General features: G+C 37.2%; 1 protein-coding gene across 1 annotated transcript in view; it reads right to left on the bottom strand.

Annotated features, from left to right (window-relative positions):
• Positions 1-15,967, bottom strand: part of LOC150099908 (uncharacterized) — a 156,672-nt gene that overhangs the window by 42,833 nt on the left and 97,872 nt on the right. The window contains exon 4 of the mRNA XM_090402519.1: positions 3,696-3,843. Within this exon, the coding sequence (XP_090258645.1) occupies positions 3,696-3,843 (148 nt within the window). The remainder of the gene's footprint in view (positions 1-3,695; positions 3,844-15,967) is intronic.

Below are 15,967 nucleotides of genomic sequence, written 5' to 3' on the forward strand. Positions count from 1 at the left end.
AGAATTTTTTAAACTTTAGTTCAAATAAATTTTAATTTTGTTAGTGATTCGGGTCGGTGAGAAGGCTATAATCCCTGTATCATTATATTCAATGATTAAAGTGAAGTAGCTTTATCAAAATTTGCTTCAACTTTTGAGAAGTTTTTGAATATTCGGGTTTTTAACGATTATCCTATCCACCCCCGGTTCGTTACATTTAGCGAACCAACATGAGGTTGTTCTGTCAAAATTTATTTAAGAAATTTCAAATAATTTAAATAATTGTTATCGTAAAAGAACCTGGATCGTTACAGGGACGCTTAGATAGAAATTGCATGCGGGTGGCAAAGACCCTAGCGGCGGTTCTGACTACAAGATATTACTTCAATGAGACCCTTGTTAACTCTTCCTTACTATAAGAACATGAGAGTTGCACATGCTAAAAGAAGATGGAAAAAGGCTATTGGCCTTCAAGATAAAGTGCTAAAGAAAACTTCTGAAGATACCATACACTGCACACATGACAAATGACTAGGTTAGGAGGAAAATTTGCTCCAGTGCAAGAACACAAGATAATATCATCCCTAAAATACATGAAAAACAGCTCTGGTGGCTGAGCCACATGGCCAAATCTGGTAGTTTACTTAAAAAGTTTTACTTAAAAGTTTACTTAAAAAAACACTGGTGGGTTTGACTTATGGTAAAAGATATTGGGGCAACCAAGAATCATCTTGGTTGAGATATCAGAAAATGGACTAATTCTTCATTTTCCACCCTGTTAAGGAGATAGGGACAGAAATAACTGGTGGGCAATAAATGTAGCCTTTACGGTGCCCCAATGATTTACAGACTGGGTGAAGAAGAAGAATCATAATAGTAAGTGCCTGGTGGAATTCTGTTTAGGACATGGACTAGTCAATACTAATACCATGTTCCAAAATAAAGATGTAATCTTCTCTTTATGTGAATTTGTGCATAAGAAATAGACCATGTTATTCTTGATGGTAATATCTTCATTCAAGTTCAGGACAAAAGAGTATACAGGGGATCTGAAACAGTGATCAATTTATTTATGAGCAGGATAGATTTCATATTGAATGAAAAACATGTAAGAAAATGGTGAAAAAGAATCAAAGCCAAGCAGCTTCCAGAGATGTATTACAGACTCAAAGATGCTAGGCTTTTGGGAAACATCTCAGGAAAAGATGTCTTATCTGTGTAATAACTAGTGATATTATTAGCATTTTGGTAAAAATTTTGTTCATTTTTAATAGCTTAGCTATTAACTGCATTGTGGGTTGTTAGTGATGTTTTTTTCTGAAATCTGCAGCTTGTGCTAACAACAACAAAATAGTGATATGAATAATGCTGTCATGTTATTGACATGACAGCAATTATGTGAAGCATTATCATGCCATGTGAAGATTAAATAAAATCACCTAAAATGGTTCAGTGTCATGAGTACAGGGAATGCGGAGGACATGTTTATAAAGAGAATGAACAAGAGAAGTGAAAAGATATGGATCAGTAGGAAGTGCAATATTTTGTTTGACTATGAGATATCAGTACATGCAAAAATGACTGACAGAAGAGTGAAAGTACATGTAACTGAAGGTACAAAAGACAGTATGAAAGATAGAAGAAAAGTGAGTGTGACTGCAGGTGCAGAAGACAGTATAAATGAAGTAACAAAAAATGAGCATACTTACCAGGATGCAAGATTTTAAGTTGATCAGGATAAGTGCAGTAAGATTAGACATTTTGTTGGATAAGCATGAAACAGTGTCAAAGAATAGATGGAAGGAAAATAGAAAAAAGAGGTGATGAATGATTTGAGAGTGGCAATGGATGAGAGATTCCATTATTAAAGGGGTAGTGAATGAGAGAGTCCACAAAGTTTTTTTTTTTTTTTTTAGAAGGGAGGAGGAACAGAGTGGCCAATGCTCTGGATATGAGATATAAACAAGCAAGAGAGTTCGTGGTGATTGTGAGAATGATGAGAACAGAAGGAGAATGTGCAAAGAGTGAAAGAAGGAGATATTGTTTGCATTTTGGTAAAATTTTGTTCATTTCCGATAGCTTAGCATAGTAAATGCGAAGCTCTGTGGATTGTTAGTGGCAGGATAAGATATCACCATGTTATCAGGGTAGAACAACAAAGAGTTAAGAATGTGAGCAAGATTCATGAATGGCATGTTGGTATAGCTATGTGAGAAAGGGGAAAGGAACGCAGTTTGTTAATGCATGCAATGCATCTGAGGGAAGGATAGAATTGTACAAAAGTGACAGTCTGCATTTAAATAGATCTGGTGTAAGTTGAATGAGAATACTATTGCTAAAAGAAAGTATAACAAATAAGCAGAGTGAATGTTTGAAATAGTAGGGAACGTCTGCATGGGGATGGGCAGCATAGCAATGTGATAGTCTGGGATGTAAGGAGTAACTCAGTCTAAGGAAATATGTAAGCTTTTATTTATTTTGTATGATGATACAACAGCTGTGAGCCCCCTTTACAGGGAGGTATGGCACCATCTCAACCCCCCACCCCCACCCATTTTATCCAGGCTCAGGATATGATTAGCTGATGAATCAGGCCTATGGCCGGGAAGGACTGTTTCTTAAGTATTGTTGATTGTAATCCATATGTGTTCATGGAGCCCAGTTTGCTTGTTCTGGGAGATGAGAAACCCAGTTTCAGAGAGAAAAAATTCACTACCTCTATATGAGACAAAGCCCATTGGTCTTTCCGATGAAAGAACTTCATCTATACTGACTGAGCTACAGAGGCTCTATATGTAGGATGAGTGATGATAAAGGTGTCAGATATAAGCAGAGTGGAACGAGTAGGACTGGTTGTAGATCTAAAAGTGAACTACTGTGTTTACTTATGAATGCAGGTGCATTAGAAATAAGAGAAAGAAACATGTTTCACAAAAATTGGAGGAATAAGTGAAACAAGGTTGGATGAGGTTGATATATAATCTTTATTATTTAGTTTTATATTCCAGTAATGTAAGCGAGTTTGAATCTCTTTTAAATTTTTTATACTGATTTTAAAAGTGATATTGAAGTTTTTGTAAGTTTAAATTTACATAGTAATACTTGAAATGGTATGTTATTTAATTTATCCTTTTTATGAGAAACACAAGAATTTATAAGTTTGCATATGTAAAGATGTGTAAGTTTTTTAGTGAGCTTATTTTTCCTTCTATTACTTATGGATGAGAATAACAAACTCATTTAGTTAGTTAAAGCCACATGCAATGCCCTACTTTTTTTCTTTCTTTTCTTACCAACTACAAGACGATCATGGTTTTCTGAGAGAAAGAGAGAGATTTTGAAGTGTTATGTAAATATATATCATAACCACAGCATCTGCTCACAACACTTTGAAAATTCTGGATTAGTTTGTTCTAAAGGCATGCCCCACAGTAAGTTCATTGTCATTTGGATGTTAAAAGATTGACGAAATTCATAACAAGGCTTATAGAAAAATACAGAACTTTATTTCAAAGTTCTGTATATTTTTACAGGGCCCTTACTTTATTTCAAAATAAGGGCCCTGCTTGCACAAGGTACATTTTTAGTAATGAGCAGCAAGCTATTTTTAAGGATTTCACAAAAATACCATTTGTTGAATGTTAAGTAGGCCAATATAAAAATAACACACACATATATATATATATACACACATACACACACATACCAAAACTTACAATGTTAGTGGTTTCACTTTCATCTGGATTGCCTTTTTGCAAATAATAGCTGTTACTTGAGCTTAAGAGAACAAAGTTGTTGTCATAACAGTAGCGAAAAAATCCTCCGCATGCAGAAAGTACTAAAATCATAAAGCCTACACCAACCCTGTAAAAATATTAAAAAAAAAAAAGAAAGAAAGAAAAAGATGTAGAATAAGTAACAGGTAAATAAACTAAATCAGTATAAAGGTGTGAATTGAACTCCTGGAATGCACACACAAAAACTATATTTGCTTACCTGTAGACTAATAGTTACTATCACCTTAGAAGTAATCCCTTGTACAGCAACATACTTAGATGATTGTTAGAAACAAGTATTCAAAAGAAATAACAATTTTATTATTGCATATATTTTGGACCAAAACTATTGGGTCATCATCAATGCACAAGTACATTCACAAGGTGAAGCAAGAACAATGGAATATTATTCCTTTTTTTTTATGTTTTTGTGTGTTAAAAACATAAAAACAACAGAATGAAGGGCACTCTACTTCATTCTGCTGCACACAACTACCATCAAGGCCATCTACTGTCCATCACCACCAACAACAGTATTTTTTTGTCTGTATATTGCATGTGTTCTGAAGGCCGATTTGCTTGTATGCCTGATGAAAAACCGGAGTTTCTGGGAGAAAAAACCCTGCTACTCCCATATGAGATCAGCTAATTCATCTTCAATAAGTCATTTTTTATTACCGATTTGCACTACGCATTAAAAGTACCACCATATAATGGATAGTTACAAAATAAAATGAAATTAAAATTAAAAATAAATTAAAAATACAATTTTACAGTATTTTTTTAAAATACAATAAAATAATAATGTTAATTACATAAATTAAAATTACATGAAAAAAATGGTGAAGAGGGAGTTATTGTTTGCCATTTATTAGGATGAGACTCGCACAAATCTTTGCAATGGATAGATACTGTACACCCACAGATGCGAGATCCTTCAACACTTCTGCGCATGTCAGAAAAATGAGAATCCATTCCAGGGTAATCAATCCGTCTTGTGGAATGAGTTGTTTATTATTACACGTCAGAAAATTAACTTTTCTTTTATAAACATTGTAGTTTTAAAGTGGTAACTACTTTGTTTGTATAACAGTTGGAAAATTTTACATATAAAGCATGTGATTTCACGTGTTAGTGACCAGTTCGTACATTGCCTTATTTCTTTCTCCCCTTCAGCATGAATTGACTCTTCTTGGCATGTTGCCAGACTAGGGTCTTGGATATGTGGTCGTAATCATTTCGATTTAAGTTCACGTGATAGCCTTTAAAGGAATGCGGAGAACCGACCAGGGCTTCTGACCTAATGTCCAATCCTCACCTTCTCGTGGTGCACCCTGTTGGGTATCTACTTTGATACTGAACGAACGAGGATGGGCTGGCAATTTGGGATTTAGCCGACCAAATTGTATTCTTATTGGTTAAACCAAAATAAAAAATGATGGTACAACATGACAAAATTTCATGCCGGCTGGGGCGTCGCCCGGTTAAACAAGGCCCCCGTTGTTTTCGCCAGGGAACCAGGGCGAACAGCGAAAAGTCAGCTACTGGAACAAATCTGAAAACAAACCACAACTCAACATCACCAGAGTTAAAGATCGGTACTATCAACGTAAGAAGCCTGAATGGCAAAGAAATGGAGCTAGCTGAGGAATTAGATAAGTACCAGATCGATATAATAGGGGTGACTGAAACAAAAAAGACCAAAACTGGTGAGATCTTTCTGAGCAATAAATACAAAATGTTATATTCAGGCAATAACAATCAAGGAAAAGAAGGAGTAGCCATAGTATTCAACACAAAATACGAGGCTAATCTTCTTGAATGGCAGTCAGTTTCCAGTAGAGTAATGTGGGCAAATATGAGAATGGGGAACTGGACAATGAGACTTATTTGTGCCTATGGTCCCACAGAAGGTTCTACTAAGGTAGAAGTGGAGGAATTTTTTGAGGCTTTAGAAAAAGCAACTGACACAATGAAAAAGGAAAAGTTGGTCCTTGTTGGGGATCTAAATAGTAGAGTAGGAAATGATTGTGAGACATACAAAAATATTTTGGGAAAATTTGGAGAAAAGAGCAAAGCTAATAATAATGGCAAATATCTGTTGGATTTCTGCTCAGGACATGGACTGGTTATTACTAACACCATGTTCCAACATAAAAATGTGCACAAATTCACATGGAGAGAAGAGGCTAGGAATAAGAAAAGTCTCATTGACTATGTTATTGTTGATAGTGATGTTTTCTCCCTGGTGCAGGACACCAGAGTGTACAGAGGATTTGAAATTGGAAGTGATCACTATTTAGTCTTGAGCAGGATAAAATTGAATTTCATATTGAAAAGAATAACATGTAAGAAAGTTTTAAAGCGAATAAAAGTTGAGCAGCTCTCAGATGTGAACTGTAGACTAAAATACAGAAATATTATTGAAAAGAAAATGAAAGAGTTTGAGAACAGGAATCAAACCTTGGAGATTCAGTGGCAAACTCTGAAGGAAACATTGATTGATTCTGCCAGAGAGGCATGTGGTGAGGTTGTCTGTAAGGATAAAAAAATCAGAACTCCCTGGTGGACACAGGAAGTTAAAGAGGCAGTGAAGGAAAAGAAGAAAGCATATCAAAAGTTCCTGGCAAATAAGTCAGCTTTTACTCTTACAGAATACAGAGACAAATGTAAGAAAGCTAAACAGTGTGTAAAACTAGCTAAACAAAAGTCATGGGAGGACTTTGGCAAGAATATAGAAAATAAATATCAAGAAGGTGGCAAAATATTCTGGAGGTTGTTAAAGAAGCTTAGGAATGGAGGAAAGAGTGCTGTAAAAGGAATTAGAGATGATAAAGGTGAAATGAAAACAGGAGAAAAAGATATCCTTGAAGTATGGAGTAATTACTTTGAAAAACTGCTAAATGAAACAAGCAGTGATGACAGCACAGTGATAAAAAACACTGACCAGGCATGCAGTCAGGAATACATATCCATACTTGAAGTAGAAAAAGCCATCAAAGGCTTGAAATGTGGAAAGGCAGCAGGAGTAGATGATATTCGACCAGAAATGCTGCAGTATGGTGGTATAAGAGTCTTACAGTGGCTGCACTGCATAGTTCAGAAAGCCTGGACAGAGGGACGAATTCCTGATGATTGGAGTAGAGCTCTCATAGTACCTATATATAAAAAGGGAAATAAAACTGAATGTGAGAATTACAGAGGTATTTCCCTACTGAGTGTTCCTGGCAAGATCTATGCAAGTATACTTGAGAAACGGTTGAGAAGAATTGTGGAAGAAAAGCTTGGTGAAGAACAAGCTGGATTCAGGCCAAATAGAGGCTGTCAGGATCAGATCTTCACTTTACGACAAATAGTCGAGAAAGCATGGGAATATAACAAAGATCTGTATTTAAGTTTTGTCGATTTGGAAAAGGCATATGACAAGGTGCCAAGAGAGAAGCTATTCAATACACTGCAGTTATATGGTGTCAATGGGGCATTATATCAAGCAATACTTAGTCTTTATTTGAGTTGTGAGTCAGCAGTTAGAATTGAAGGAAGTACAGGAAGATGGTTTAATGTTAAATCTGGTGTGAGACAAGGATGTACATTATCCCCTCTGTTATTCATTATCTATATGGATCACATTATGAAGGAATGTGGTATTAAACCTGATATCAAAATTGGAGATGTTAATGTCAGCTCTTTGCTTTATGCGGATGATGTTATACTTCTAAATAAATCCGCTGCAAGTCTGCAAGATTCTCTGACTAAATTGAATAGCTGTTGTAATAGATATGGTATGAAGGTCAGCAATAAAAAGACAAAGACAATGAAAATAGGCAGAATCATTGAAAATGTCAACTGTGTTGTGAATGGAGAACCTGTGGAACAAGTAAAACATTTCAGCTATTTAGGCACAATTTTTACTGAAGATGGTAAACTAAATATAGAAATAGACAACAGAATCAGCAAAGCTGGTATGGTGGGAAGTCAATTGAATAAATTCATATGGAATAAGAAAGAAATTAGTCGGAACACTAAATTAGCTGTATACAAGACTGTGTTCAAACCAATTTTAACTTATGGATCTGAGAGCTGGGTCAGAAGTAAAACACTTGACCAAAGACTAGAGACCGCAGATATGAGAGTCCTGAGAAAGATTAGAGGCATGAACAGATGGCATCAATGGCAATATCATATTAAAAATGAGGATGTTAGGAAAGAACTTGACATTGTCAGCATCCAGGAATGTGTTAGCAGAGCTAATCTCAGATGGTATGGTCACTTAAATAGAATGGGAGAGGAAAGATTAGCAAAACAAGTGTTCTCTTCCAGGTTGGCAGGAAAACAACCCAGAGGAAGACCAAGATATAGGTGGATTGATACGGTACAAAGTGCCTTAGACGATAGAAATATAAGATCTGATAATGTTGGAGTCTTGACAAGTAACAGACTGATTTGGAGGAAAATTGTAGATAGGAAGTTAGTAATGATGTAATTTTTTCATGTAGTACTGTCATATCCTGTACACCCCTTGAGGGTACATGGCAGGAATTTGATGATGATGATGATGATGATGTAACAGGCATTTAATGGAGAAGAAGATTATGTGGTTAGTGTATGCTCTATGCTGAGCTAAGCTCAGTGGCGTAGCTGGGGGTGCAGTCAGCCCTGGGTGACACTTTTCACATGAGACAATTTTATTTTTTGACGACTCCTTTATTTATGTTAACTTAGTAATTTTTATAACTTAATTAATAATTAGTTTTTAACAACTATACTTACAACTAAAATAAACATAAACATAGCGTTTTAATTTATTTCCCTATACGTTGTTTTGATTTTTTATAGTATTTTTGGTGTGTATTGAGAAAGGGGGGGGGGAAGCTCTAGCTATGCCAATTTTTTTTTGTTGTGAATGATGTGAAACTGATGTTCAGGCAATGATTTTAAACCATGCAAAATCTATACATAATAATGATATAGATTCTGTAATTAAGATTTTTGTGCTATAGGGCACAAAAATTATTATGACTTGAGCAACAAATTATAACTATTTTGGTTGCGAGATTTCAGTGGTTTAGTAGCTGTTTGTCTAAATGTTGGTATGCAGGTACACATTTTTGTAGAGTAAATTGCTTTATTTAAAACAAAATACTAGTAGTTAAAAGAAAGGTGTTGCATTAACTGATTATAAAACAAGAAAATATAATTACACAACATTATGAACTTCAAGTGTATAAAAGAATGAAATCAAACAATGTGCATATAATGGAAAGAGAACTAGTTAATCACGTTCTGTACCATAGATCATGTCAAATTTTGTGTTATTATTACGTAACACCTAAGGAGTCCCAAGTACTCATCATGGAAGGGCACTCTACTTCATTCTGCTGCACACAACTACCATCAAGGCCATTTACTGTCCATCACCACCAACAATAGTATTTTTTTGTCTGTATATTGCGTGTGTTCTGAAGGCCGATTTGCTTGTATGGCTGATGAAAAACCTGAGTTTCTGGGAGAAAAAACCCTGTTACTCCCATATGAGATCAGATAATTCATCTTCAAATAAAAAAGCCCATATAAAGAATCCTCTCGTAATGACAAGCATCGAACTTAGATTAGGTCCAAGGATGGCAAATTTTTAATAAACACCACATGTAAGCAAACAAAGTTTGCATGTGCAGTATCTCCACAACTATGTTATTTGTATATAGAGGCTGTTGACTTCACATCAATTGCCTTAGTATCCATAACGTATAGCACACATCCTTTCAGACATGCGTATATTCCTATACATTACCCAGAGCAGATTCAACCTTTATTGAACTCCTCAGTGGAAACTAGATACAGAAAAATACCAAGGTGAGTCATCTATCTCATATGGAGGTAGCAGGATTTTTCTCTGAGAAACTCAGATTTTTCATGACACATACAGGCAAATCAGTTGGAGAACTTACATGATTTACAGACAAAAATATTACTGGTGTGTGTGTGTGATGTGGCATTCTGTGTTATGGTGGTTAGTGCTTTTTCATGTGGTAGCAGATGTGGTGATATTGGTTGGTACAGAGTGGAGTGCACTCCTTTAATGAGTCCTTGGAGGTACCATATAATAATAATTATTATTAACCGTGTGGAAAGGATTATGTGTTCGTCGCACATGTTGATTGGATTTTAACGGTATAGATGCGAATACAGATTGATAAGAAAATAACTATTTATTGACTTAATTGCTAATATTTCGCTGGTATTCTATCCAACATCTTCAGAGCACACAAACAAAGTTTGTTACATTAGTGAGACAACTGCAATCCAGTGTACATACTAGTCCCACTGTTACACAGGATTGTGGTAGCAATTAAGTCAATAAATAGTTATTTTCTTATCAATCTGTGTTCGCATCTATACCGTTAAAATCCAATCAACAATAATTATTATTATTATTATGTGATGGGAATCAGTAGCATCCACATAGTAGATGCTACTGATTCCTCCTCTTTTAAGTTAGCCAAACAGTTAAATCCTTAACCCCACTTATAGGTCTTTCTTCATCTTATATATCTTAAATCCAAAATTTCATTTCAGATAATAATGATATCATGGTAAGCTTTCATGTCACCTCTCTTTATACCAATATCCCTCTGTCACTTTAAATTTACTTAAAATTGTCCCCCCCCCTCCTGATATCATTGATCTTTTTAATTTTACTATTCATTCCGGCTACTTCACTTGGAAAGATGTCATTTATAAACAGATTGAGGGCAAGAGCAGAGCCATGGGCTCTCCCTCATCTCCCTCTCTAGCCAATTATCATATAAAGCATTTTGAAAAACATCTCTTGATACTGCTAATCTCAAACCTTCTATCTGGCTAAGTACAGTGACTCTATTTGGCTGCATGGCTCAAACACATTAGATTCTTTTCTCCTCCATCTCAATAGAGAGCACCCCAGAATCCAGTTCACTATATAAAAAAAAAATAATAATAATAGCCTGCCTTTTGTAGATACTTTAATCACAAATCTTCTCAATGGTGCCCTTTCTTTCTTGGTTTACATAACCTCCCCCCCCCACACACACAAGTAAATACATATATAAACCTGTTAGTATGGTGTTAGTGTCCTTCCACAATGAGTCCTTGGAGATGTTGCATGAACACATATCTATAGAAATAAATATGTACTCTTAGAGGGATGCAGTAGAGGAATGACAAGTCAGCAGCATTAAAATTGCCAAAAACCCCTGCCTAATCAGAGAACTCAGTCCATCTCGAACTGGAGACAAGAATTGGATGGATAGGTACCACCATTAATAGTTTGTGTCTATTATTTGCATGTAATCATGATTGATTTGCCTGTATGCAGGATGAATGAGTTTTAAGGAGTAAACCTTGCTACTCCCATATGAGATTGGCTAAACTCATCTTCAACTGTAAAAGCTGATACAAGGATTACTCATGAAGAGACAAGAGCCTAGGTCTTTTCCATCAATGTGCATAATGTTCTATTATTCTTCCAAATGTGCTAAAAAAACTCCTATTTTCAATATGAAATTAGTTAAACTGAAAACATCGACATAGATTCCTTATGTCATGACAATAATCAAACACAGATCTTTTTCAATTGAGGAGCCACCACAAGTCCACCCGTTTTGTCAACTACAGTATGAAGGCATTATTAAGAGTGCTTTAGAACATAGAAACAAATAGCTTATCATATTGAAGACAGACAAATAATGGACCAATTGGTGAAAAAGGTGCTGCTTGGAAACTCAACATAAAATATTAAATGTGTCGGATTGTTAACATGAGAGCATATGCTACAAAATAATGTTAAAAATAGGTATGAGGAAATGTGAGGAAAAAAAATTAATACACATTACCAACTAACTCATAGTTGGTTGTATTGAGAATGCCAACCATGATTTATATGGTATTTTTTGCACTGAAAATTGTTAAAGACTACATGATAATTTGGTGCTGATGAAAGCATTTCAAATGGAGAAAGGGAAGATTGGTGTTGAAAGTTTATTTTTCACTTGGTTAGAGTATAATAAATTTAGTTTAATCCTTTATCCAAGTGTGAGTAAACAAAGTTTGCACCTGAAAGTATCTTCAGGACTGGGGTAAGGTGGTACAACACCAGGACACTCCTTGCAAAGGTGGAGCAAGCTACCAACACAGGGAAGATTGGTGTATGGGGTTAATTATAGTGAAACTGAACTAAATACGATATACCCAATTCGAATACCCAAACTAAATACCCAATTCGAGTATCTATCTCTACATCCCACTTTCCATCACTCGTGAATGTGGATCCAAAGTATTTAAACTTCTCCACCTGCCTCAGTGGGACTTCACTCACATGTAGAATGCACTAGGATGGTTGTCTTGAGAGATGTTTCCGTTTTGGCCACACTGATCTTCATCCCGGCTTCTGCACAAACAGCTAAAAACCTATCCAGGGTCTGCTGGTGGTCATCTGCAAAAAGCAGACATCCAATGCTACATCTTCCAATTCTGACACACTCACTGCCTCGGCTGTGCCTATCAATCCAGTCCATAAATATTATGAAAAGGGGATGACAGAACACACCCTTGCAGAGACCAACGGAGACTGTGAAAGGTTCAGACTTTGTGCTGTTTACCCCTGACACAAAACTCCAGCCATTCATACAGGGACTTGATGGCAGCTAATAGTTGGCCATCCACTCCTGTATTACTTTCCAAAGTTCATCCCGAGGAATCCGGTCATATGCCTTCTCCAAGTCCACAAAACATATGTAGACATTCTTGGCATACTCCCAAGATTTCTCAAAGACTTGCCTTAAAGTGAAGATTTGGTCAGTTGTGCTTTTACCAGGATGAAAGCCACATTGTTCTTCTTGGAACTTTGACTCAACTATGCTCCTGCACCTAGCATATACTTTCCCAGGCAGGCTGAGCAGAGAGATGCCACGATAGTTGCTGCAATCTCTCTGGTCTCCATTCTTGAAGACTGGTATTATTATGCCTGTCTGCCACTGCTTTGGTGCTCACCCAGATATCCAAGCAGCCTGAAACACTCGAGTCAGCCAGAGAACACCGTCTCGATTTAAGGCTTTCAGCATTTCAGGCTGAATTTCATCATCATCAGCAGCCATGCCCGATTTTACCAATTTTATTGCTAAATGGACCTCTTCTGCTATGAGTCATCGCCCTGATCTGCACCTCTTGGATGTCCACAGCTGCTGTGCCACCAGGGTTAAGAAGGCTCTCAAAGTATTCCCTCCAACTGTGGAGGATATCCTTCTCGGTTGTTAAAAGTGCACCATCAGAGGCCTTAATTGCCCTTGCTATGCATGATTTCCTCCATCTTATGCAAATCCAAACAAGGTATTCTGGCAGATGGTCTGCCAGAATACCTTGTTTGCATTTGCATAAGATGAGTAATCTTTCTCCAAAGGATTCCAAGCTCTCTGCTTTGCTGTCTTTACTGCCTCAGCAGCAGCTTTTCGTGCCTTAGGTCAGGTCACCTGAGATGCATTTCTGGTACAGAAATGCATCTCAGGTGACCTGACCCTAAGCCAGGTTAGGTAGGCCTCCTTTTTTTGCCTGGACAGCTTTTTGGACCTCTTGGTTCCACCAAGGTGTCCTTTTCTAACTGCCCGTCATCACGCCGAGCCGCGTTTTGCACAGCATGAGAGTGCAGAGGCAGCGACAGCTGTTTTGAACAGCCCCCATTCCTCCTCAACATCTGCAGTATGTCTGGGAATCTGTTTGAACCTGGAAGAGATGTTATCTATAAATTTCTTCCTCATAGCCTCATTTTCCAATGCCTCCCATTTCACACGGTATAGCTGCTTAAATCTACCAGCATTGATGGTAGCATTTGGTTTCTGTAGCCATAGAGTGCAGACAACAAGGTGGCGGTAGTTGATAGTTCTGTCCCTCTCCTCACACAGATGTCCAGTACTGAGGAAAATAGGTCTGTTGAGACTATAACGAAGTCAAACAGAGACCTTTGTCCAAGTGTATCCCTGTACCAGGTATACTTATGGACTTCTCGGTGTTGGAAGAAGGTATTCATTATGGACAAGCTGTTTGTACAGCAGAAGTCCAATAATTTCAGCCCATTTGCATTAAGGTAGGGCTCCGTTCCTCCCAACCACACCCTCCGTATCTGGTCATCTGTTCCAACACGTGCATTGAAGTCACCCAGCAGCAGGACTGATTCCATGTCTGCCACCCTGTCAAAAGCAGCATCCACTTGTTCTAAGAAGGCAGAGTATTCTGACTCCAGATTAGGTGCATAGGCTTGCACCACAGCCGAGTTGTGGTTTTTCATCTGGAGCCTTAACACATATACGCGTCCCTCCCCCAATGGGATCTACTCAGCAACACAGCCCGACAGCTGGGGTCTTGTGAATATCCCCACACCCGCCTGAGCAGACACTGTCGGGCTCACACCAGAGTAGTAGAGCTTCCACCTCTCATCCAGGTCAACAGTTCCAGTCTCTCCCCTCTTGGTCGAAGAAAGCCCAACTAAATCTAGTTGGTAGTGCTTGGCTTCGTCGATCAGTTCCTTTTTCTTTCCTTGTCAGAGAAAAGATGTTCCAGTTGTCTAAACCATAGTCTGTCATGCCATTTCGGTCCTTTTGCAGAACCATTTCTTTGTGCTGCCCCTAACCACCTCCCCAAACAGGTAGTGGACTCATTGATGGAGTTTTCTCTAGCAGAGTGCTGAGGAATGGTGTCTAGGGGTAACTGTAACATATTTTTTGAACGGATCCCTCTGCCTAAAACCTGAATGCATCTCTCGGTAACCAGCACAATGGACGATGTGGTATGACCATTATATGATCCTGACCATGTTACAGTGTTTGGTAGTGTATTAGCACTACCAAATATATATAAAATATATATTTAGTTTAATCCTTTATCCAAGTGTAAGCAAACAAAGTTCGTGCCTGAAGTATTTTCAGGACTGGGGAAACTCGTGGCAAAGGTGGCTTAAGTTCTCATCACTTTCCTTAGTATCCCATAGTGCAAAGCACATCTCCTTGCGGACATGTATAATGCTATGCATTATAGGAAGGGTCACTACCCAGACCAGTTTCGACCTTTATTGAGGTCTCAGTGGGAGCCAGACCCAGAGGTGATACCAAGGCTGAAGCAATGCAGAACTGATATTTCTATATGCCAGTTGCCAAAAGGTGTCACACCTTATTATTTAATTACTTTGGATTAGAGAAAGATGTTGGAAGTTTTTTTCCACTTAGACTATAAATTATGTATTTAGTTTAATCCTTTATCCAAGTGAAGCAAACAAAGTTTGCGTTTTAAGTATCTTCAGGACTGGGACAACTCGTGGCAAAGGTGGACTAGGTTCTCATCACTTTCCTTAGTATCCCATAATGCAAAGCACATCTCCTTGTGAACATGTATAATGCTATAAATTATGGGAAGAGTCGCTACCCAGACTGGTTTCGACCTTGATTTAGGTCTCTTCAGTGGGAGCCAGACCCAGAGGTGATATCAAGGTTGAAGCAATGCAGAACTTATATTTCCATATGGCAGTTGCTAAAAGGTGTCACACCTTATTATTATGAGTTGCTTATATTGCTTCAACCTTGGTATCACCTCTGGGTTTGGTTACAATGCGATTGGTGTAATCACATGCTAATCATTCACAGAACATGTTTTATGAGCGGTGACTCATTTATGTTGGTTAAATTACTAATGTTTTTCCAATATATGATGGCCTATTTGCCAAAATTTGTTAAAAATAACAGGAAATTAATAACAAAAAATAACCTGTTAATTTAATTATAAGCAAATCTTGGTTAAAAGCATTTTAAAATTAACAGGGTGTTAATTTTCACGTGACATATGGACCAGAATATTTGTCCTTAAATCGGGGGTTTACTGTAATTATCTAGATCAATTCAGGATACAAGAGTTTACATAAGATTTGAAAGGAAAGTGAAGTGATCACCCAATTTTTTTCAAAATAAATTGTATAGTATAACTTGAGTCTCAGCTCTGGAATGATACCACAAGAATGGAAGGAATGTATGATAGTTCCATTGTACAAGGGTGGTGCAAAAACTGAGCTAGTCACTGATCCAACTCAGAAGTCATATCCAATTCCATCTGTTTCAATTTATTTAACAGCTTGTTGTGTAGCAGTCTATCAAAAGCTTTTACAAAATCTAAGTCTACCACAGCATACACATCTTCCT

The sequence above is a fragment of the Typopeltis vanoorti genome, chromosome 13 (assembly GCF_054136105.1).
Source record: "Typopeltis vanoorti isolate ZY-2024b chromosome 13, IOZ_Tvanoo_1.0, whole genome shotgun sequence".
NCBI classification, from domain to species: Eukaryota; Metazoa; Arthropoda; class Arachnida; order Uropygi; family Thelyphonidae; genus Typopeltis; species Typopeltis vanoorti.